This window comes from Haematobia irritans, chromosome 3 (genome assembly GCF_050003625.1).
Source record: "Haematobia irritans isolate KBUSLIRL chromosome 3, ASM5000362v1, whole genome shotgun sequence".
Classification (NCBI taxonomy): domain Eukaryota; kingdom Metazoa; phylum Arthropoda; class Insecta; order Diptera; family Muscidae; genus Haematobia; species Haematobia irritans.
Window position 1 is genome coordinate 217,247,284 of NC_134399.1, and position 24,116 is coordinate 217,271,399.

Consider the following 24,116-nt stretch of genomic DNA (forward strand, 5'->3'; position numbering starts at 1 on the left):
ATTACAGAAAAAGGTGCTAAGAACTAAAAAATCTCGTGGAAGTGAGAAAGATGTGGGGGAATATACAATTGGGCAGAAACAAAATTTTGAGCATTCAGGTCGAAAGCCTATGTTGTTAGCACCTATATTACCTGTTTATTTTCATAATTCATTATGATTGTAAATATATAAATAAATAAATAAAATTTTGAGCACAATATTGTTTGGGAGAATTTTTTTTAAGCATATAATATTTTTGGGTGCAAAATACTTCCAAACATATTATATGTTCACATAATCTTCAAGCTGATCTCGACGACTTTTATAAATGGTGTGATGTTAATTTGATGGAATTAAACATATCTAAGTGTAAATTAATGCGATTTTCAAGAGGAACTCCTCTAAATACTAATTATTTTTTCGGATCTAATGAACTAGAAGCTGTCGATTCCTATAAGGATCTAGGTTTACTTATGGATCAACGTCTAAACTTTCGTAAGCATATTCTAATGGTAGTTAGTAAAGCTTACACTGCCCTTGGCTTCATGAAACGGTGGAGCAAAGAATTCAACGATCCCTTAGTTACGAAAACTTTATACACTTCATTGGTAAGACCGAACCTGGAATACGGTTCCGTAGTTTGGGACCCCTATTACGCCATTTTTAAGAATATGATTGAATCTGTTCAGAAGCAATTCCTTCTATTTTGTCTTCGTGGACGTGGGTGGAACCACAGCTCACTTCCGTCATACGAATATAGACTAAATATTATAAGATTACCCTCATTGTCAAGTAGGAGGACGATGTTAAATGTGACTTTTGTTATGAATATTATTCAGGGAAAAATTGAATCAGAATTTCTTCTTAGTAGAATTCTGATCAACGTTCCGATCAGACCGAGCAGAAATTTTGAACTTTTGCGTATTTCTTACTTTGGAGCCAATTATGCCAATAACGACCCCTTTCGTCGATTATGCGTACAATTTAATCAACTTTACGGTATAATAAACTTGTCTGAGAATAGAGAATCGTTAAAAAGAAATATTATTTTACATCTAAATAGATAAGTAATAATGTACATATTAGTCTGTAAGGATGTATATATCTATAGACTTCAAATAAAGGAAGAAAAAAAAAAAAATAACGTATTGGTTTTTGGAAGACAACATTATTGAATTTGGATGCAAAAATACAAAATGTTTGGAACTTAGACTACCCAAACATATATTGTTTAGACCAATATGCTTTCAAACATATTATATATTGGAAGAGATCAAACATATAAATGTTTGGGCAATACCCAAAAATATATATGCTAGAAGCAAAATATGTTTGGGAGTATATGTTACAGAAGCGATTTTTTGTGAGCGTGTGGGGGGGCTATATATAATTATTGACCCATGTGGACCAATTTTTGCATGGTTGTTAGAGATCATATGCTGACACCATGTACCAAATTTCAGCCGGATTGGATGAAATTTGCTTCTCTTGGAGGCTCCGCAAGCCAAATCCGGGGATGGGTTTATTGGGGGGCTATATATAATTATAAACCGATGTTGACCAATTTTTACATGGATGTTAGAGATCATATGCTGACACCATGTACCAAATTTCAGCCGGATCGGATGAAATTTGCTTCTCTTAGAGGCCTCGCAAGCCAAATTTTGGGATCCGTTTATATGGGGGCTATACGTAAAAGTTGACCGATATGGCCCATTTGCAACACCATTCGACCTACATCAATAACAACTACTTGTGCCTAGTTTCAAGTCGATAGCTTGTTTCGTTCGGAAGTTAGCGTGATTTCAACAGACGGACGGACATGCTCAGATCGACTCAGAATTTCACCACGACCCAGAATATGTATACTTTATGGGGTCTTAGAGCAATATTTCGATGTGTTACAAACGGAATGACAAAGTTAATATACCCCCATCCTATGGTGGAGGGTAGAACAAGTATACACAGCAGTAAGTTTGGCTGGGCCGAATCTTAAATACCCACCACCATGAATCAAATATTAAGGTTTCCTTCGAAATTTCTGGGGGGTTTGATGACAGATCAAGCAAAGCAGTTCAACCAGTACACTTCCCGAAGATAAATTTAAAGATTTTACCTATGAAGACTATATCAAATAATGGATTAATAAGAACCATTTTTATTTGAGTTTTAGAGGAATCATTAACATCTCTTGTAAGTGTGCAAGAAAATTATAAAATAACGTCTTGATTTAAAATCTTAAATCTGTAGATTTTCACCCGAGAAGTAAAATCTGGAAATTTTACATGGAGTTTCAATCAATTTTCATGATCAGTGCGCCTTCTATACCCGCAAGAATTGAAACCGGTCTATATGAACCGATAAAAACTAAATCCGATACCCGTTTTTGTCAGCCTAAAATACAAGAATATTTACAATTTCAAGCAAATTGGATAAAAACTACGGATTCTACGAGCAGAAGCTCAAGAAGTAAAATCGGAAGATCGGTCTATATGGGGTCAATACCAAAACATGGACCGATACTCAACATTTTCGGCACACCTCTTTATGGTCCTAAAATACCTCTAGATTTCTAGATTTTCTAGGATAAAAACTACGGTTTTTATAAAACCAAGACACCAAATCGGGAGGTCGATATATTTAATATGATATTTAAGTGTGTCAAATTTGATCTAATTTGGTTCAGATTTACGTAAAGCCTCCATATATTTCGCCATATCTTAGTCATATCCTACAAACTCTAATGCCAGACTTTCCACAGAACGGTTGAGTTTTAAATAAGGCTGCAAGACGCTCGACTTGGCCAAATAATATATCACAACCCACACTTGACCACATACGAGGGCAGTTCGGAAACTTCTTAGCCTAGCACAAAAAGCGTGGTATAAACAGAAAAAAGTTAAGTGTTTTGGAAACTTCCATCTCTGTTATGAACACATGTTAAATTTCGATCTAGCAACTCCTTCATATAGAAACAGGTGTTCAAAAAAAACGCATCCGCAATTTTTATACCCTGCGCCACACTGTGGAACAGGGTATTATAAGTTAGTGCATATTTGTGCAACACCCAGAAGGAGACGAGATAGACGACACATGGTGTCTTTGGCAAAAAATATAGCCATGTCCGTCTGTCCGTGAACACATTTTTGTAATCAAAGTCTAGGTCGCTGTTTTAGCCCAATCGACACAAGTATGTGTTTTGGCTCAGAATAGATCCCTATTGATTTTGGAAGAAATCGGTTCAGATTTAGATATAGCTCCAATATATAGCTTTCGGCCGATTTACACTCATATGACCACATACGCCAATTGTTTGCTCCGATTTAGTTAAAATTTTGCACAGGGAGTAGAATTAGCATTGTAGCTATGCGTGCCAAATTTGGTTGAAATCGGTTCAGATTTAGATATAGCTCCAATATATAGCTTTCGGCCGATTTACACTCATATGACCACAGACGCCAATTGTTTGCTCCGATTTAGTTAAAATTTTGCACAGGGAGTAGAATTAGCATTGTAGCCATGCGTGCCAAATTTGGTTGAAATCGGTTCAGATATAGATATAGCTCCATATATAGCTTTCGCCCGATTTACACTCATATGACCACAGAGGCCAATTTTTTACTCCGATTTAATTAAAAGAAATTTTGCACAGGGAGTAGAATTAGCATTATAGCCATGCGTGCCAAATTTGGTTGAAATCGGTTCAGATTTATATATAGCTCCCATATATAGCTTTCGCTCGATTTACACTCATATGACCACAGTGGCCAATTTTTTGCTCCGATTTAGTTGAAATTTTGCACAGGGAGTAGAATTAGCATTGTAACTATGCGTACCAAATTTGTTTGAAATCGGTTCAGATTTAGATATAGCTCCCATATATATGTTTTTCTGATTTCGAAAAATTTGTTTTAATACCAACATTTTCCTTGTAAAATCGCCACTGCTTAGTCGAAAAGTTTTAAAAATGACTCTAATTTTCCCAAACTTCTAATACATATATAACGAGCGATAAATCATAAATAAACTTTTGCGAATTTTCCTTAAATTTGCTTCAGATTTAAATGTTTCCCATATTTGTATACCATTCACCACTACTGTGGTACAGGGTATAATAAGTTTGTGCATTTGTATGTAACGCCAAGAAGGAAAAGTCTGAGACCCATCGTTTAGTGTACCGATCGTCTTAGAATTAAATTCTGAGTCGATTTAGCGATGTCCGTCTGTCTGTCCGTCTGTCTGTCTGTTGATGTATTTTTGTGTGCAAAGTACAGCTCGCAGTTTTAGTCCGATTGTCCTAAAATTTGGTATAGGGTCCTGTTTCGGCTCAAAGACGATCCCTATTGATTTTGGAAAAAATCGGTTCAGATTTAGATATAGCTGCGATATATATTTTTCACCGATCTGGTCATAATTGGCGTGTATATCAACCGATCTTCCTCAAATTCCGTACATCCGAATATTTTATGAGTCTCGAAAAACTTGCAAAATATCATCCAAATCGGTTCAGATTTAGATATAGCTCCCATATATATCTTTCGCCCGATTTACACTCATTTGCCCACAGAGGCCAATTGTTTGCTTCGATTTAGTTGAAATTTTGCACAGGGAGTAGAATTAGCATTGTAACTATGCGTACCATATTTGTTTGAAATCGGTTCAGATTTAGATATAGCTCCAATATATAGCTTTCGGCCGATTTTCACTCATATGACCACAGAGGCCAATTTTTAACTCCGATTTAGTTGAAATTTTGCACAGGAAGTAGAATTAGCATTGTTGCTATGCGTGCCAAATTTGGTTGAAATCGGTTCAGATTTAGATATAGCTCCCATATATATGTTTTTCTGATTTCGACAAAAATGGTCAAAATACCAACCTTTTCCTTGTAAAATCGCCACTGCTTAGTCGAAAAATTGTAAAAATGACTCTAATTTGCCTAAACTTCTTATACATATATATCGAGCGATAAATCATAAATAAACTTTTTCGAAGTTTCCTTAAAATTGCTTCAGATTTAAACGTTTCCCATATTTTGTTACTAAGATTGTGCTCCACCCTAGTGCATTAGCCGACTTAAATTTTGAGTCTATAGATTTTGTAAAAGTCTATCAAATTCTGTCCAAATCGAGTATTTTGCACAAACCTTTATATAGCACTCAACACATTTGACGGATGTGATATGGTATCGAAAATTTAGATCTACAAAGTGGTGCAGGGTATAATATAGTCGGCCCCGCCCGACTTTAGACTTTCCTTACTTGTTTTTTACTAACATAGTGTAACTATGTTAGTTAAAAAATCCTAGAATCCTAGGACATTAGCCGACTTAAATTTTAAGTCTATAGATTATAAATTTTGCTCAGATGGAGTCAGATTTAAATGTACGTATTTGGGACAAAAACCTTTACATATATCAGCCAACACATTTGACGGATTTATATAGTATCGAAAATGTGGATTTACAAAATTGATTTTTATTAACATTGTGTTTCATCCCAGGGCGTTAGCGTTAGATTTAAATTTTAATTATAGAGATTTTGTAGAAGTACAAAAATGTTCTCCATTATAAGTATTTGTATCTGGAAATACAAACCTCTATATAAATAGCTCCCAATAAATTTGAAATAGTTGAGATGGTAACCCAAATGTTGGCCTACATAGTGGTGAAGGGTAGAATATAGTTTTTCTTATGGCAAAATATTGAAAAGTTTATGATAGATGCAAATGTTTTGTCTAATACTGTACATGGGAGCTAGAATTGAATCTGAAACATTTTGTACTGAATTCGATTCTATCAATTGCACTTCTTGATCAAAATTTAAAACAAATCAGACTGAAATTCTGTTTTGTGGGACTCTATGTAAGTACATATCGATCGAAAGGTATATATGGGAGCTATAACTAAAACTTCACCGATTTCTTCCGAAATCAATAGGGTTCTATTCTGACCCAAAACAATACTTGTGCCAAGTTTGAAGTCGATTGGACTACAATAGCGACCTAGACGTTGATTACAAAAATGTGTTTACAGACAGACGGACGGACAATCTTAGGTATTAGAGGAAGCATACATTCAATATTACATTTGAACGTTTTTTATACCCTTCACCACTACTGTGGTACAGGGTATAATAAGTTTGTGCATTTGTATGTAACGCCAAAAAGGAGTAATCATAGACCAACCTTTTAGTATACGGATCGGCTTAGAATTAAATTCTGAGTCGATTTAGCGATGTCCGTCTGTCTGTCTGTCTGTTGATGTATTTTTGTGTGCAAAGTACAGCTCGCAGTTTTAGTCCGATTGTCCTAAAATTTGGTATAGGGTTCTGTTTCGGCTCAAAGACGATCCCTATTGATTTTGGAAAAAATCGGTTCAGATTTAGATATAGCTGCCATATATATTTTTCACTGATCTGGTCATAATTGGCGTGTATATCAACCGATCTTCCTCCAATTCCGTACATCCGAATATTTTATGAGTCTCGAAAAACTTGCAAAATATCAGCAAAATCGGTTCAGATTTAGATATAGATCCCATATATTTACACTCATATGACCACAGAGGCCAATTTTTAACTCCGATTTAGTTGAAATTTTGCACAGGGAGTAGAATTAGCATTGTAGCTATGCGTGACAAATTTGGTTGAAATCGGTTCAGATTTAAATATAGCTCCCATATATATGTTTTTCTGATTTCGACAAAAATGGTCAAAAAACCAATATTTTCCTTGTAAGATCGCCACTGCTTAGTCGAAAAGTTTTAAAAATGACTCTAATTTTCCTAAACTTCTAATACATATATATCGAGCGATAAATCATAAATAAACTTTTTCGAAGTTTCCTTAAAATCGCTTCAGATTTAAACGTTTCCCATATTTTTTTCCTAACATTGTGTTCCAACCTAGTGCATTAGCCGACTTAAATTCTGAGTCTATAGATTTTGTAGAAGTCTATCACATTCTTCCAGATCGAGTGATATTTAAATGTATGTATTTGGGACAAACCTTTATATAGCCCCCAACACATTTGACGGATATGATATGGTATCGAAAATTTAGATCTACAAAGTGGTGCAGGGTATAATATAGTCGGCCCCGCCCGACTTTAGACTTTCCTTACTGGTTTATTTTGTATTTAATAATGCCTTAGATTTATTCCTCATAACATAAATGTATGTAATAATTCAACCATGTAAAATTGAGCCAGGGCAAACCACACAAAGAAAAAAAAAAAACAATTTATTGAGTAAACAAGTACGAAAGCCCATAGTCGCAATCGACTATAATCGCTTCACAACGCTCCTTCACTATGCTTGACGAAGTTCTCTTAATCTCTTTTGTTTCTTATTTTCTCTATCTCTTGCTTACCCACATCACCAACTTTGGAAAACATATTGCGAAATTTTAGTATGTCACCACACTCGTTTCCTAAAACTTCACTAGTGTGAACATGAAAATCCACTGTGTGGATAACAACAAGGAAAATACTTGAGATGAGGGCAGAGGGCAAAACCGAATTTGTAGGAATTTTTGTATTCCTTTTTGTACACACATACATGCATTGATGATTACTACGAAATATGCCAACATATTTGAAGGAGAAAATACTTTTCAGTATTTATTCTCAGTAGAGAGAAATAGTTGATATATGCTTCATTTATAATACATCATGTTAAGGTCTTTAATATACATTCGAATTTGAAATTAATTGAATTTGATCCGGTTGAGAACGCCGAATTGAATGCACGCTTTGGACATCTATGCGTCTGTTGAATAAAACAAATCATACATACAATTTCACATACGCCACTATGTACGCAATTTATATAATTGCTGAATTATATAGGTTAATAAATCCGATATTGAAATTGAAATTGAATAGAATTGAATATGATAGTTTAATAAATACATGTATTATCGCCAATTTTTATAAAACGATACATGTAAATATAATTCCATTGTTAAGTTATTTTGTAGATTTGTGTGGAGCTGATAATAAAGGGTGATACGGTCAAAATTTGGTCAAGGGAAAACGCGTGTAAATCGGTGAACTCGTTTATTTAAAAAATCAAATTAAATTTCTTTTTCAAGTACAATTAGTATAAAATTCAGGAAAAATATTCGGTTAGGCTTTCGTTTTTCCAAATCCGAATTGCCGGGCCTCACGCTTGACACCTGCCATCAGATTTTGTACAGCCACCTTGTCCGCCTTCTTCGCCGCAGAAAACCAGTTTGCCTTGAACTGCTGCTCGTCCTTAGCAGTTTTTTTGGTCTTCTTTAGGTTCCGCTTGACAATAGCCCAGTATTTCTCAATTGGGCGGAGCTCTGTCGTGTTGGGAGAGTTCTTGTCCTTGGGAACCACCTGCACGTTGTTGGCGGCGTACCACTCCATGGCCTTTTTACCGTAATGGCAAGATGCCAAATCCGGATGCCAAAACCGTGTTTCTTCAGGAAAGGCAGCAGACGCTTATTCAAACACTCTTTCACGTAAATTGCTTGGTTGACAGTCCCGGAAGCTATGAAAATGCTGCTTTTCATGCCACAGGTACAGATGGCTTGCCAAACCAGATATTTCTTTGCGAACTTTGACAGTTTTATGTACTTCAAAATATCTGCTACCTTTCCCCTTCCTTTTGCCGTATAAAACTCCTGTCCCGGAAGCTGCTTGTAGTCGGCTTTGACGTAGGTTTCGTCGTCCATTACCACGCAGTCAAACATCGTCAGCATCGTCGTGTACAGCCTCCGGGATCGCGCTTTGGCCGTCGTATTTTGTTTATCATCGCGATTTGGAGTCACTACCTTCTTGTAAGTCGATAGTCCGGCTCGTTTTTTGGCTCGATGCACGGTTGTAGACGATACACCCAGCTTATTTGCGGCATCTCGGAGAGAGAGGTTAGGGTTTCGCTTGAAACTACCGGCAACTCTCTTTGTCGTCTCAGCGGCTTCCGGTTTTCGATTTCTCCCGATCCAGACTTCCTGGCTATCGACAAACGTTCCCCAAACACTTTAATTACATTTGTAACGGTTGATTTGGCAACTTTTAGCGATTTTGCCAGCTTTGCGTGCGAGTAGCTCGGATTTTCGCGATGCGTGAGCAAAATTTTGATACGCTGCACTTCTTGCTTGGACGGCATTTTGACAACTGAAGAGTGAATTCCAAAATCAAAATAGGAGCAACATTCCACACACACACACACACCTTCAAAATGAGGGGTGTGCAGGTTTTTCAATGCAAAATTTAAAGAAATACGTCAAGGTTATATTGACCAAATTTTGACCGTATCACCTTTTATTATACCCTGAACCCCTTTGTAAATCTCCATTTTCGATACCATCTTAAATCCTTCAAATGTGTTGTGTGTTATATATAAAAGGGTATGTTTCCATATACATATGGCCTTAAGTTCGGGCGGGCCCAGTCTTAAATACCCACCACCATGAATCAAATATGATAGTAGCCTTTGGAAAATATAGAATTTCAGGTGAATTTTAAGAAATCTATTTATTTATTAAACTTATAGTAAATATAAGAATAATACAGAATAATCTAGCATTAGCTTTTTAGGCTATCAGTCATTAAGAAATCTAGTAATGATACACTTCTTGAAATTAAATTCAACGTTTCTGGATATTGGAACATATAGGGTAAATGCCAAAGAAAATTATAAAAAAGTTTTGATTTGAAATCTATATTCTGTAAATTTTTACCCCCATTATTCGAATGAATATGAGAAGTAAAATCTAGAAATGTTACTCTCTCTCGGAAAATGTTTATTTGCAGATTTCCAAATCAGGACAATGAACAATATACCCCATATTCAGCGCACCTGTTTATGAGCCTAAAATACTTTTAGATTTCCAATTTTAGCCAAATTTAGCCAAATCAACATACTGCTTCTAAAAGACAACAAATCAAGTGGCCGGTTTACACGGATGCAATACGAAAGCATATAACGATTAAGATAACACAGAAAAAAATTTCACGAAAATTTTTCCAATTAAAATTTTAATTGAGTTTTAGAAAATATTCAATTAAAAATTTAATTGATTCAACAAATTTTTTAATTGAAATAAAAATCAATCACACAAATTAATAGTATCAATTAAATATTTAATTGGATCAATTAATTTTTTAATTGACTGTCAATTAATTTTTTATTTGATACTATCATTTCTGTGATTGAAGACATTTCAATTAAAAAATTAATTGGATCAATTAATTTCGTGATTGAATCAGAAAAAAAGTTTTTGTGTGCACCGATGCCTGTAGAACGATAGCGCCTTTACTGAAGTCTATAGCGTGATTACAACCGATAGACAGATGGACATGGCTAGGACGTCGTGCAATTTTTCCCTGATCAAGTATAAATATCTTTTAAATAGTCGGAAATCGATATTTTGTTGTGTTACAAACGAAATGAAAAAACTCATTATAGAAATATAGGAAATATTTAAATCTTAAGCCATTTGTATACAATTTGGCAAAAATGCCTTTATGGTTTATCGAGAGATAAAATAATTTTTATACCCACCACCATAGAATGGTGACGGTGGTATAATAAATTTGTCATTCCGTTTGTAACACATCGAAATATCGATTTCCGACTATATAAAGTATATATATATTCTTGATCAGGGAGAAATTCTAAGACGATTTAACCATGTCCGTCTGTCTGTCTGTTGTAATCACGCTACAGTCTTCAATATCCATGTTTTGATATAGCCCCCATATAACATAGACCGATCTCCCGATTTTATTTCTTGGTCTTATAAAAATCGTAGTTTTTATCCAATTTGCCTGAAATTGGAAATCTAGAGGTATCTTAGGACTACAAAGCCGAAAATGGTGAATATAAGTCCACATTTTGATATCGCCTCCATATAGACTGATGTCTGGATTTTACTTCTTGGGCTTATAGAAACCGTAGCTTTTATCCAATTTCATCATTATCTTCCATACACACAGACTGGTCTTTTACATTGCCAACATATCTGCATTTTTAGGACGCTTCCTTTTGGTCTCATCATGGTAGCGCATATAGTTCACCGATAATATATCTACAAGGCTCTATTGGTTTAGAGCCGTTAAAACAAGATTCATGAAAAATTTAAGGTTTTCGCATCCACTGAGGAATTGTTTCCAATTTAATTCCCATAAGCTATTCCCCCACTTCATTGTCATGTAAATCGGAGTAATATATGTATAAATCGGACTACATATGTAATAAGTGGCAGATAATGTGAAAAACATTGGTACCTAAGCTAGGTCTAAATATGCGTCCTAGAGCGAAACGGGCGATAATTCATGACCACCCCTCAAAAATCAAAATTTTGATGAAAATCGTAAAAAAAAAAATTAAATTATATGAAAAACTTATTTTAGCCATATATCCTTAAATATGCGTCCTAAAGGACGATAATTCGTGACCACCCTTCAAAAATCAAAATTTTTATGAAAATCGTTGAAAAACTGAGTCTTATATATATATATATATATATATATATATATATATATATATATATATATATATATGTATATATATATATATATATATATATATATATATATATATATATATATATATATATATATATATATATATATATATATATAGATATGGCGATTTTTCTAAACATTACCCGTTTTCATATAAATTTTATTAATGGAAACAATTTTTGTTTTGTTATTGTATTGTTATTATCATTGCTTGGGTACGAGTAAACAAAATTACAGGTGGTTGAATGCGTTTTGTGTATTCAGCCACAAACACAAACACACACACACACACACACACACACACACACACACATATATATATATATATATATATATATATATATATATATATATATATATATATATATATATATATATATATATATATATATATATATATATATATATATATATATATATATATATATATATATATATATATATATATATATATATATATATATATATATATATATATATATATATATATATATATATATATATATATATATATATATATATATATATATATATATATATATGAGAAATTGTGCTCATACCACCTCCACCACTCTGCATAGGTGTGTGGGGGGATTGCAAAATGACAGTTGTGAACCAATGTGATAGATGGGATCCCCTGTATGTGATGAGTGGACTGTATAAGGTTGTATGTGTATTTTGTTTTATTATTTCTCCAAGTAATGAGAAATAATAAACAAAATGTTGATGACGTGAAACCCAACCGGAAAAGGAGTAGAAATAACAAAGTGGAGTTTTCAGTTTTGAATTTACACAATTAATATTTTATTTATTCGATAATTAATTATAGGGAAAGTGATAGAGAAGAGAAGAAGTATGATGCTCACCGTTGTGTAGTTGATGCAGAAGTGAAAGAAAGTAAGGATTTTAAGGAATGGATAGCTTATTGTACTAAATTTTATAAAGCTAATATTCACAATAGGCGTTATCGATATCAATTCAGCGACTTTTTAGTAATAGCAATTTAATTTAGTAATAGCCACACTCTGGAACAGGGTATAATAAGTTTGTGCATTTGTATGTAACGCCAAGAAATAGTGGTCATAGACCCATCTTTTAGTATACCGATCGCCTTAGAATTAAATTCTGAGTCGATTTAGCGATGTCCGTCTGTCTGTCCGTCCGTCTGTCTGTATATGTAATTTTGTGCACAAAGTACAGCTCGCAATTTAAGTCCGATCGTCCTCAAATTTGGCATAGGGCCGTTTCTTGGGACAGAGACAATCGCTATTGGTTTTGGAAAAAATTGGTTCAGATTTAGATATAGCTGCCATATATATTTATCCCCGATGTGGTCATAGTTAGCGTGTTTATCAACCGATTTTCTTGAAATACCGTACATCCAAATATTTTATGAATCTCGAACATCTTGCAAAATATCAGCCAAATCGGTTCAGATTTAGATATAGCTCCCATATATATCTATCGTCCGATTTAGACTCATATGACCACAGATGCCAATTTTTAACTCCGATTTATTTGAAATTTTGCACAGGGAGTAGAATTAGCATTGTAGCTATGTGTGCCAAATTTGGTTGAAATCGGTTCAAATTTAGATATAGCTCCCATATATATCTTTCGTCCGATTTACACTCATTTGACCACAGAGGCCAATTTTTAACTCCGATTTAGGTGAAATTTTGCACAGGGAGTAAAATTAGCATTGTAGCTATGCGCGCTAAATTTGGTTGAAATCGGTTCAGATTTAGATATAGCTCCCATATATATGTTTTTCTGATTTCGACAAAAATGGTCAAAATACCAACATTTTCCTTGTAAAATCGCCACTGCTTAGTCGAAAAGTTGTAAAAATGACTCTAATTTTCCTAAACTTCTAATACATATATATCGAGCGATAAATCATAAATAAACTTTTGCGAAGTTTCCTTAAAATTGCTTCAGATTTAAATGTTTCCCATATTTTTTTACTAACATTGTGTTCCATTCTAGTGCATTAGCTGACTTCAATTTTGAGTCTATAGATTTTGTAGAAGTCTATCAAATTCTGTCCAGATCGTGTGATATTTAAATGTATGTATTTGGGACAAACCTTTATATATATCCCCCAACACATTTGACGGATGTGATATGGTATCGAAAATTTAGATCTACAAAGTGGTGCAGGGTATAATATAGTCGGCCCCGCCCGACTTTAGACTTTCTTTGCTTGTTTTATATAAAAAACTTATGTTGGCCACATCTCCTTAAAATTTTTATAAAAATCATAGAAAATTTTAAATTTTTATATGAAAAACTTATTTTGGCCATATCTCCTTAAATATGCGTCCTAGATCGAAAATAACGATAATTCGTTACCACCCCTCAAAAATCAAAATTTTGATGAAAATCCTTGAAAAATTAAGATTTTTATATGAAAAACTCATTTTGGCCATATCTCCTTAAATATGCGTTCTAGAGCGAAAAGGACAATAATTCGTGACCACCCCTCAAAAATCAAAATTTTGATGAAAATCCTTGAAAAATTTAAATTTTTATATGAAAAACTTATTTTGGTCCTATCTCCTTAAGTATGCGTCCTACAACGAAAAGGACAATAATTCGTGACCACCTCTCAAAAATCAAAATTTTGTTGAAAATCTTTGAAAAATTAAAATTTTTATATGAAAAACTTATTTTGGTCATATCTCCTTAAGTATGCGTCCTACAGCGAAAAGGACAATAATTCGTGACCACCTCTCAAAAATCAAAATTTTGATCAAAATCCATAAAAAACTAAATTTTTATATGAAAAACTTATTTTGGCCATATCTCCTTAAATATGCGTCCTAGAGCGAAAAGGACAATAATTCGTGACGGCCCATCAAAATTCAAAATTTTGATGAAAATCCTTGAAAAATTAAAATTTTTATATGAAAAACTTATTTTGGTCATATCTCCTTAAGTATGCGTCCTACAGCGAAAAGGACGATAATTCGTGACCACCCTTCTTTTTTTGGCCATATCTCCTTAAATATGCGTCCTAGATCGAAAATAACGATAATTCGTGACCACCCCTCAAAAATCTAAATTTTGATAAAAATCCTTGAAAAATTTAAATTTTTATATGAAAAAATTATTTTGGCCATATCTCCTTAAACATGCGTCCTAAACGACATAAATTCGTTACCACCCCCCAAACATCAAAATTTTTATGAAAATCCTTGAAAAATTAAAATTTTTAAATGAAAAACTTATTTTGGCAATATCTCCTAGAGCGAAAAGGACGATAATTCGTGACCACCCCTCAAAAATCAAAATTTTGATGAAAATCCTTGAAAAATTAAAATTATTATATGAAAAACTTATTTTGGCCATATCTCCTTAAATATGCGCCTAGAGCGAAAAGGACAATAATTCGTGACCACCCCTCAAAAATCAAAATTTTGATGAAAATCCTTCAAAAATTAAAATTTTTATATGAAAAACTTATTTTGGTCATATCTCCTTCAATATGCGTCCTAGAGCGAAAAGGACGATAATTCGTGACCACCTCTCAAAAATCAAAATTTTGATGAAAATCCTTAAAAAATTAAATTTTTATATGAAAAACTTATTTTGGCCATATCTCCTTAAATATGCGTCCTAGAGCGAAAAGGAGAATAATTCGTGACCACCCCTCAAACATCAAAATTTTGATGAAAATCCTCAAAAAATTCAATTTTTATATGAAAAATTTATTTTGGCCATATCTCCTTAAATATGCGTCCTAGAGCGAAAAGGACGATAATTCGTGACCAACCCTCAAAAATCAAAATTTTGATGAAAATCCTTGGAAAATTAAAATTTTTATATGAAAAACTTATTTTGGCCATATCTCTTTAAATATGCGTCCTAGAGCGAAAAGGACAATAATTCGTGACCACCCCTCAAAAATCAAAATTTTGATGAAAATTCTTCAAAAATTAAAATTTTTATATGAAAAACTTATTTTGGCCATATCTCCTTAAATATGCGTCCTAGAGCGAAAAGGACAATAATTCGTGACCACCCCTCAAAAATCAAAATTTTAATGAAAATCCTTGAAAAATTAAAATTTTTATATGAAAAACTTATTTTGGTCATATCTCCTTAAATATGCGTCCTAGAGCGAAAAGGAGAATAATTCGTGACCACCCCTCAAACATCAAAATTTTGATGAAAATCCTCAAAAAATTCAATTTTTATATGAAAAATTTATTTTGGCATTTCTCCTTAAATATGCGTCCTAGAGCGAAAAGGACGATAATTCGTGACCAACCCTCAAAAATCAAAATTTTGATGAAAATCCTTGGAAAATTAAAATTTTTATATGAAAAACTTATTTTGGCCATATCTCTTTAAATATGCGTCCTAGAGCGAAAAGGACAATAATTCGTGACCACCCCTCAAAAATCAAAATTTTGATGAAAATTCTTCAAAAATTAAAATTTTTATATGAAAAACTTATTTTGGCCATATGTCCTTACATGCGTCCTAGAGCGAAAAGGACAATAATTCGTGACCACCCCTCAAAAATCAAAATTTTGATGAAAATCCTTAAAAAATTAAAATTTTTATATGAAAAACTTATTTTGGCCATATCTCCTTAAATATGCGTCCTAGAGCGAAAAGGACAATAATTCGTGACCACCTCTCAAAAATCAAAATTTTGATGAAAATCCTTGAAAAATTAAAAGTTTTATATGAAAAACTTATTTCGGTCATATTTCCTTAAATATGCGTCCTAGAGCGAAAAGGACGATAATTCGTGACCACCCCTCAAAAATCAAAATTTTGATGAAAATCCTTGAAAAATTAAAATTTTTTATGAAAAACTTATTTGGACCACCCCTCAAAAATCAAAATTTTGATGAAAATTCTTCAAAAATTAAAATTTTTATATGAAAAACTTATTTTGGCCATATCTCCTTAAATATGCGTCCTAGAGCGAAAAGGACAATAATTCGTGACCACCCCTCAAAAATCAAAATTTTGATGAAAATCCTTAAAAAATTAAAATTTTTATATGAAAAACTTATTTTGGCCATATCTCCTTAAATATGCGTCCTAGAGCGAAAAGGACAATAATTCGTGACCACCCCTCAAAAATCAAAATTTTGATGAAAATCCTTAAAAAATTAAAATTTTTATATGAAAAACTTATCTTGGCCATATCTCCTTAAATATGCGTCCTACAGCGAAAAGGACGATAATTCGTGACCACCCCTCAAAAATCAAAATTTTTATGAAAATCCTTGAAAAACTAAAATTTTTTATGAAAAACTTATTTGGACCACCCCTCAAAAATCAAAATTTTGATGAAAATTCTTCAAAAATTAAAATTTTTATATGAAAAACTTATTTTGGCCATATCTTTTTAAATATGCGTCCTAGAGCGAAAAGGACAACAATTCGTGACCACCCCTCAAAAATCAAAATTTTGATGAAAATCCTTGAAAAATTAAAATTATTATATGAAAAACTTATTTTGGCCATATCTCCTTAAATATGCGCCTAGAGCGAAAAGGACAATAATTCGTGACCACCCCTCACAAATCAAAATTTTGATGAAAATCCTTGAAAAATTAAAATTTTTATATGAAAAACTTATTTTGGTCATATCTCCTTCAATATGCGTCCTAGAGCGAAAAGGACGATAATTCGTGACCACCTCTCAAAAATCAAAATTTTGATGAAAATCCTTAAAAAATTAAATTTTTATATGAAAAACTTATTTTGGCCATATCTCCTTAAATATGCGTCCTACAGCGAAAAGGACGATAATTCGTGACCACCCCTCAAAAATCAAAATTTTGATGAGAATCCTTGAAAAATTAAAATTTTTATATGAAAAACTTATTTTGGCCATATCTCCTTAAATATGCGTCCTAGAGCGAAAAGGACGATAATTCGTGACCACCTCTCAAAAATCAAAATTTTGATGAAAATCCTTAAAAAATTAAATTTTTATATGAAAAACTTATTTTGGCCATATGTCCTTAAATATGCGTCCTAGAGCGAAAAGGGCGATAATTCGTGACCACCCCTCAAAAATCAAAATTTTGATGAAAATTCTTCAAAAATTAAAATTTTTATATGAAAAACTTATTTTGGCCATATCTCCTTAAATATGCGTCCTAGAGCGAAAAGGACGATAATTCGTGACCAACCCTCAAGAATCAAAATTTTGATGAAAATCCTTGGAAAATTAAAATTTTTATATGAAAAACTTATTTTGGCCATATCTCCTTAAATATGCGTCCTAGAGCGAAAACGACAATAATTCGTGACCACCCCTCAAAAATCAAAATATTGATGAAAATCCTTAAAAATTAAAATGTTTATATGAAAAACTTATTTTGGCCATATCTCCTTAAATATGCGTCCTAGAGCGAAAAGGAGAATAATTCGTGACCACCCCTCAAACATCAAAATTTTGATGAAAATCCTCAAAAAATTCAATTTTTATATGAAAAATTTATTTTGGCCATATCTCCTTAAATATGCGTCCTAGAGCGAAAAGGACGATAATTCGTGACCAACCCTCAAAAATCAAAATTTTGATGAAAATCCTTGGAAAATTAAAATTTTTATATGAAAAACTTATTTTGGCCATATCTCTTTAAATATGCGTCCTAGAGCGAAAAGGACAATAATTCGTGACCACCCCTCAAAAATCAAAATTTTGATGAAAATTCTTCAAAAATTAAAATTTTTATATGAAAAACTTATTTTGGCCATATCTCCTTAAATATGCGTCCTAGAGCGAAAAGGACAATAATTCGTGACCACCCCTCAAAAATCAAAATTTTGATGAAAATCTTTGAAAAATTAAAATTTTTATATGAAAAACTTATTTTGGTCATATCTCCTTAAATATGCGTCCTAGAGCGAAAAGGAGAATAATTCGTGACCACCCCTCAAACATCAAAATTTTGATGAAAATCCTCAAAAAATTCAATTTTTATATGAAAAATTTATTTTGGCATTTCTCCTTAAATATGCGTCCTAGAGCGAAAAGGACGATAATTCGTGACCAACCCTCAAAAATCAAAATTTTGATGAAAATCCTTGGAAAATTAAAATTTTTATATGAAAAACTTATTTTGGCCATATCTCTTTAAATATGCGTCCTAGAGCGAAAAGGACAATAATTCGTGACCACCCCTCAAAAATCAAAATTTTGATGAAAATTCTTCAAAAATTAAAATTTTTATATGAAAAACTTATTTTGGTCATATGTCCTTAAACATGCGTCCTAGAGCGAAAAGGACAATAATTCGTGACCACCCCTCAAAAATCAAAATTTTGATGAAAATCCTTAAAAAATTAAAATTTTTATATGAAAAACTTATTTTGGCCATATCTCCTTAAATATGCGTCCTAGAGCGAAAAGGACAATAATTCGTGACCACCCCTCAAAAATCAAAATTTTGATGAAAATCCTTGAAAAATTAAAAGTTTTATATGAAAAACTTATTTCGGTCATATTTCCTTAAATATGCGTCCTAGAGCGAAAAGGACGATAATTCGTGACCACCCCTCAAAAATCAAAATTTTGATGAAAATCCTTGAAAAATTAAAATTTTTTATGAAAAACTTATTTGGACCACCCCTCAAAAATCAAAATTTTGATGAAAATTCTTCAAAAATTAAAATTTTTATATGAAAAACTTATTTTGGCCATATCTCCTTAAATATGCGTCCTAGAGCGAAAAGGACAATAATTCGTGACCACCCCTCAAAAATCAAAATTTTGATGAAAATCCTTAAAAAATTAAAATTTTTATATGAAAAACTTATTATGGCCATATCTCCTTAAATATGCGTCCTAGAGCGAAAAGGACAATAATTCGTGACCACCCCTCAAAAATCAAAATTTTGATGAAAATCCTTAAAAAATTAAAATTTTTATATGAAAAACTTATCTTGGCCATATCTCCTTAAATATGCGTCCTACAGCGAAAAGGACGATAATTCGTGACCACCCCTCAAAAATTAAAATTTTTATGAAAATCCTTGAAAAACTAAAATTTTTTATGAAAAACTTATTTGGACCACCCCTCAAAAATCAAAATTTTGATGAAAATTCTTCAAAAATTAAAATTTTTATATGAAAAACTTATTTTGGCCATATCTCCTTAAATATGCGTCCTAGAGCGAAAAGGACAATAATTCGTGACCACCCGAAAAGGACGATAATTCGTGACCACCTCTCAAAAATCAAAATTTTGATGAAAATCCTTAAAAAATTAAATTTTTATATGAAAAACTTATTTTGGCCATATCTCCTTAAATATGCGTCCAACAGCGAAAAGGACGATAATTCGTGACCACCCCTCAAAAATCAAAATTTTGATGAGAATCCTTGAAAAATTAAAATTTTTATATGAAAAACTTATTTTGGCCATATCTCCTTAAATATGCGTCCTAGAGCGAAAAGGACGATAATTCGTGACCACCTCTCAAAAATCAAAATTTTGATGAAAATCCTTAAAAAATTAAATTTTTATATGAAAAACTTATTTTGGCCATATGTCCTTAAATATGCGTCCTAGAGCGAAAAGGGCGATAATTCGTGACCACCCCTCAAAAATCAAAATTTTGATGAAAATTCTTCAAAAATTAAAATTTTTATATGAAAAACTTATTTTGGCCATATCTCCTTAAATATGCGTCCTAGAGCGAAAAGGACGATAATTCGTGACCAACCCTCAAAAATCAAAATTTTGATGAAAATCCTTGGAAAATTAAAATTTTTATATGAAAAACTTATTTTGGCCATATCTCCTTAAATATGCGTCCTAGAGCGAAAACGACAATAATTCGTGACCACCCCTCAAAAATCAAAATTTTGATGAAAATCCTTAAAAATTAAAATGTTTATATGAAAAACTTATTTTGGCCATATCTCCTTAAATATGCGTCCTAGAGCGAAAAGGAGAATAATTCGTGACCACCCCTCAAACATCAAAATTTTGATGAAAATCCTCAAAAAATTCAATTTTTATATGAAAAATTTATTTTGGCCATATCTCCTTAAATATGCGTCCTAGAGCGAAAAGGACGATAATTCGTGACCAACCCTCAAAAATCAAAATTTTGATGAAAATCCTTGGAAAATTAAAATTTTTATATGAAAAACTTATTTTGGCCATATCTCTTTAAATATGCGTCCTAGAGCGAAAAGGACAATAATTCGTGACCACCCCTCAAAAATCAAAATTTTGATGAAAATTCTTCAAAAATTAAAATTTTTATATGAAAAACTTATTTTGGCCATATCTCCTTAAATATGCGTCCTAGAGCGAAAAGGACAATAATTCGTGACCACCCCTCAAAAATCAAAATTTTGATGAAAATCCTTGAAAAATTAAAATTTTTATATGAAAAACTTATTTTGGTCATATCTCCTTAAATATGCGTCCTAGAGCGAAAAGGAGAATAATTCGTGACCACCCCTCAAACATCAAAATTTTGATGAATACCCTCAAAAAATTCAATTTTTATATGAAAAATTTATTTTGGCATTTCTCCTTAAATATGCGTCCTAGAGCGAAAAGGACGATAATTCGTGACCAACCCTCAAAAATCAAAATTTTGATGAAAATCCTTGGAAAATTAAAATTTTTATATGAAAAACTTATTTTGGCCATATCTCTTTAAATATGCGTCCTAGAGCGAAAAGGACAATAATTCGTGACCACCCCTCAAAAATCAAAATTTTGATGAAAATTCTTCAAAAATTAAAATTTTTATATGAAAAACTTATTTTGGTCATATGTCCTTAAACATGCGTCCTAGAGCGAAAAGGACAATAATTCGTGACCACCCCTCAAAAATCAAAATTTTGATGAAAATCCTTAAAAAATTAAAATTTTTATATGAAAAACTTATTTTGGCCATATCTCCTTAAATATGCGTCCTAGAGCGAAAAGGACAATAATTCGTGACCACCCCTCAAAAATCAAAATTTTGATGAAAATCCTTGAAAAATTAAAAGTTTTATATGAAAAACTTATTTCGGTCATATTTCCTTAAATATGCGTCCTAGAGCGAAAAGGACGATAATTCGTGACCACCCCTCAAAAATCAAAATTTTGATGAAAATCCTTGAAAAATTAAAATTTTTTATGAAAAACTTATTTGGACCACCCCTCAAAAATCAAAATTTTGATGAAAATTCTTCAAAAATTAAAATTTTTATATGAAAAACTTATTTTGGCCATATCTCCTTAAATATGCGTCCTAGAGCGAAAAGGACAATAATTCGTGACCACCCCTCAAAAATCAAAATTTTGATGAAAATCCTTAAAAAATTAAAATTTTTATATGAAAAACTTATTATGGCCATATCTCCTTAAATATGCGTCCTAGAGCGAAAGGACAATAATTCGTGACCACCCCTCAAAAATCAAAATTTTGATGAAAATCCTTAAAAAATTAAAATTTTTATATGAAAAACTTATCTTGGCCATATCTCCTTAAATATGCGTCCTACAGCGAAAAGGAAGATAATTCGTGACCACCCCTCAAAAATTAAAATTTTTATGAAAATCCTTGAAAAACTAAAATTTTTTATGAAAAACTTATTTGGACCACCCTTCAAAAATCAAAATTTTGATGAAAATTCTTCAAAAATTAAAATTTTTATATGAAAAATTTATTTTGGCCATATCTCCTTAAATATGCGTCCTAGAGCGAAAAGGACAATAATTCGTGACCACCCGAAAAGGACGATAATTCGTGACCACCTCTCAAAAATCAAAATTTTGATGAAAATCCTTAAAAAATTAAATTTTTATATGAAAAACTTATTTTGGCCATATCTCCTTAAATATGCGTCCAACAGCGAAAAGGACGATAATTCGTGACCACCCCTCAAAAATCAAAATTTTGATGAGAATCCTTGAAAAATTAAAATTTTTATATGAAAAACTTATTTTGGCCATATCTCCTTAAATATGCGTCCTAGAGCGAAAAGGACGATAATTCGTGACCACCTCTCAAAAATCAAAATTTTGATGAAAATCCTTAAAAAATTAAATTTTTATATGAAAAACTTATTTTGGCCATATGTCCTTAAATATGCGTCCTAGAGCGAAAAGGGCGATAATTCGTGACCACCCCTCAAAAATCAAAATTTTGATGAAAATTCTTCAAAAATTAAAATTTTTATATGAAAAACTTATTTTGGCCATATCTCCTTAAATATGCGTCCTAGAGCGAAAAGGACGATAATTCGTGACCAACCCTCAAAAATCAAAATTTTGATGAAAATCCTTGGAAAATTAAAATTTTTATATGAAAAACTTATTTTGGCCATATCTCCTTAAATATGCGTCCTAGAGCGAAAACGACAATAATTCGTGACCACCCCTCAAAAATCAAAATTTTGATGAAAATCCTTAAAAATTAAAATGTTTATATGAAAAACTTATTTTGGCCATATCTCCTTAAATATGCGTCCTAGAGCGAAAAGGAGAATAATTCGTGACCACCCCTCAAACATCAAAAATTTGATGAAAATCCTCAAAAAATTCAATTTTTATATGAAAAATTTATTTTGGCCATATCTCCTTAAATATGCGTCCTAGAGCGAAAAGGACGATAATTCGTGACCAACCCTCAAAAATCAAAATTTTGATGAAAATCCTTGGAAAATTAAAATTTTTATATGAAAAACTTATTTTGGCCATATCTCTTTAAATATGCGTCCTAGAGCGAAAAGGACAATAATTCGTGACCACCCCTCAAAAATCAAAATTTTGATGAAAATTCTTCAAAAATTAAAATTTTTATATGAAAAACTTATTTTGGCCATATCTCCTTAAATATGCGTCCTAGAGCGAAAAGGACAATAATTCGTGACCACCCCTCAAAAATCAAAATTTTGATGAAAATCCTTGAAAAATTAAAATTTTTATATGAAAAACTTATTTTGGTCATATCTCCTTAAATATGCGTCCTAGAGCGAAAAGGAGAATAATTCGTGACCACCCCTCAAACATCAAAATTTTGATGAAAATCCTCAAAAAATTCAATTTTTATATGAAAAATTTATTTTGGCATTTCTCCTTAAATATGCGTCCTAGAGCGAAAAGGACGATAATTCGTGACCAACCCTCAAAAATCAAAATTTTGATGAAAATCCTTGGAAAATTAAAATTTTTATATGAAAAACTTATTTTGGCCATATCTCTTTAAATATGCGTCCTAGAGCGAAAAGGACAATAATTCGTGACCACCCCTCAAAAATCAAAATTTTGATGAAAATTCTTCAAAAATTAAAATTTTTATATGAAAAACTTATTTTGGCCATATGTCCTTAAACATGCGTCCTAGAGCGAAAAGGACAATAATTCGTGACCACCCCTCAAAAATCAAAATTTTGATGAAAATCCTTAAAAAATTAAAATTTTTATATGAAAAACTTATTTTGGCCATATCTCCTTAAATATGCGTCCTAGAGCGAAAAGGACAATAATTCGTGACCACCCCTCAAAAATCAAAATTTTGATGAAAATCCTTGAAAAATTAAAAGTTTTATATGAAAAACTTATTTCGGTCATATTTCCTTAAATATGCGTCCTAGAGCGAAAAGGACGATAATTCGTGACCACCCCTCAAAAATCAAAATT

General features: G+C 32.0%; 1 protein-coding gene across 1 annotated transcript; it reads left to right on the forward strand.

Moving 5' to 3' along the window:
* The first annotated feature begins 356 nt into the window (after window positions 1-356).
* Window positions 357-9,783, forward strand: LOC142231436 (uncharacterized). The gene is made up of 3 exons (XM_075302043.1): window positions 357-699; window positions 9,547-9,626; window positions 9,763-9,783. The coding sequence occupies exons 1-3, from the start codon at window positions 357-359 to the stop codon at window positions 9,781-9,783; spliced, it is 444 nt and encodes a 147-aa protein (XP_075158158.1).
* The last annotated feature ends 14,333 nt before the right edge of the window (window positions 9,784-24,116 follow it).

Bases quoted from the DNA above. Each gene is read 5' to 3' on its own strand.
- LOC142231436 (XM_075302043.1), top strand. From the start codon at position 357: ATGCGATTTTCAAGAGGAACTCCTCTAAATACTAATTATTTTTTCGGA. The intron at 700-9,546 runs GTGGGTGGAACC...TTAGCTTTTTAG, and splicing joins TCTATTTTGTCTTCGTGGAC to GCTATCAGTCATTAAGAAAT. The intron at 9,627-9,762 runs GTAAATGCCAAA...GTTTATTTGCAG, and splicing joins TGGATATTGGAACATATAGG to ATTTCCAAATCAGGACAATG.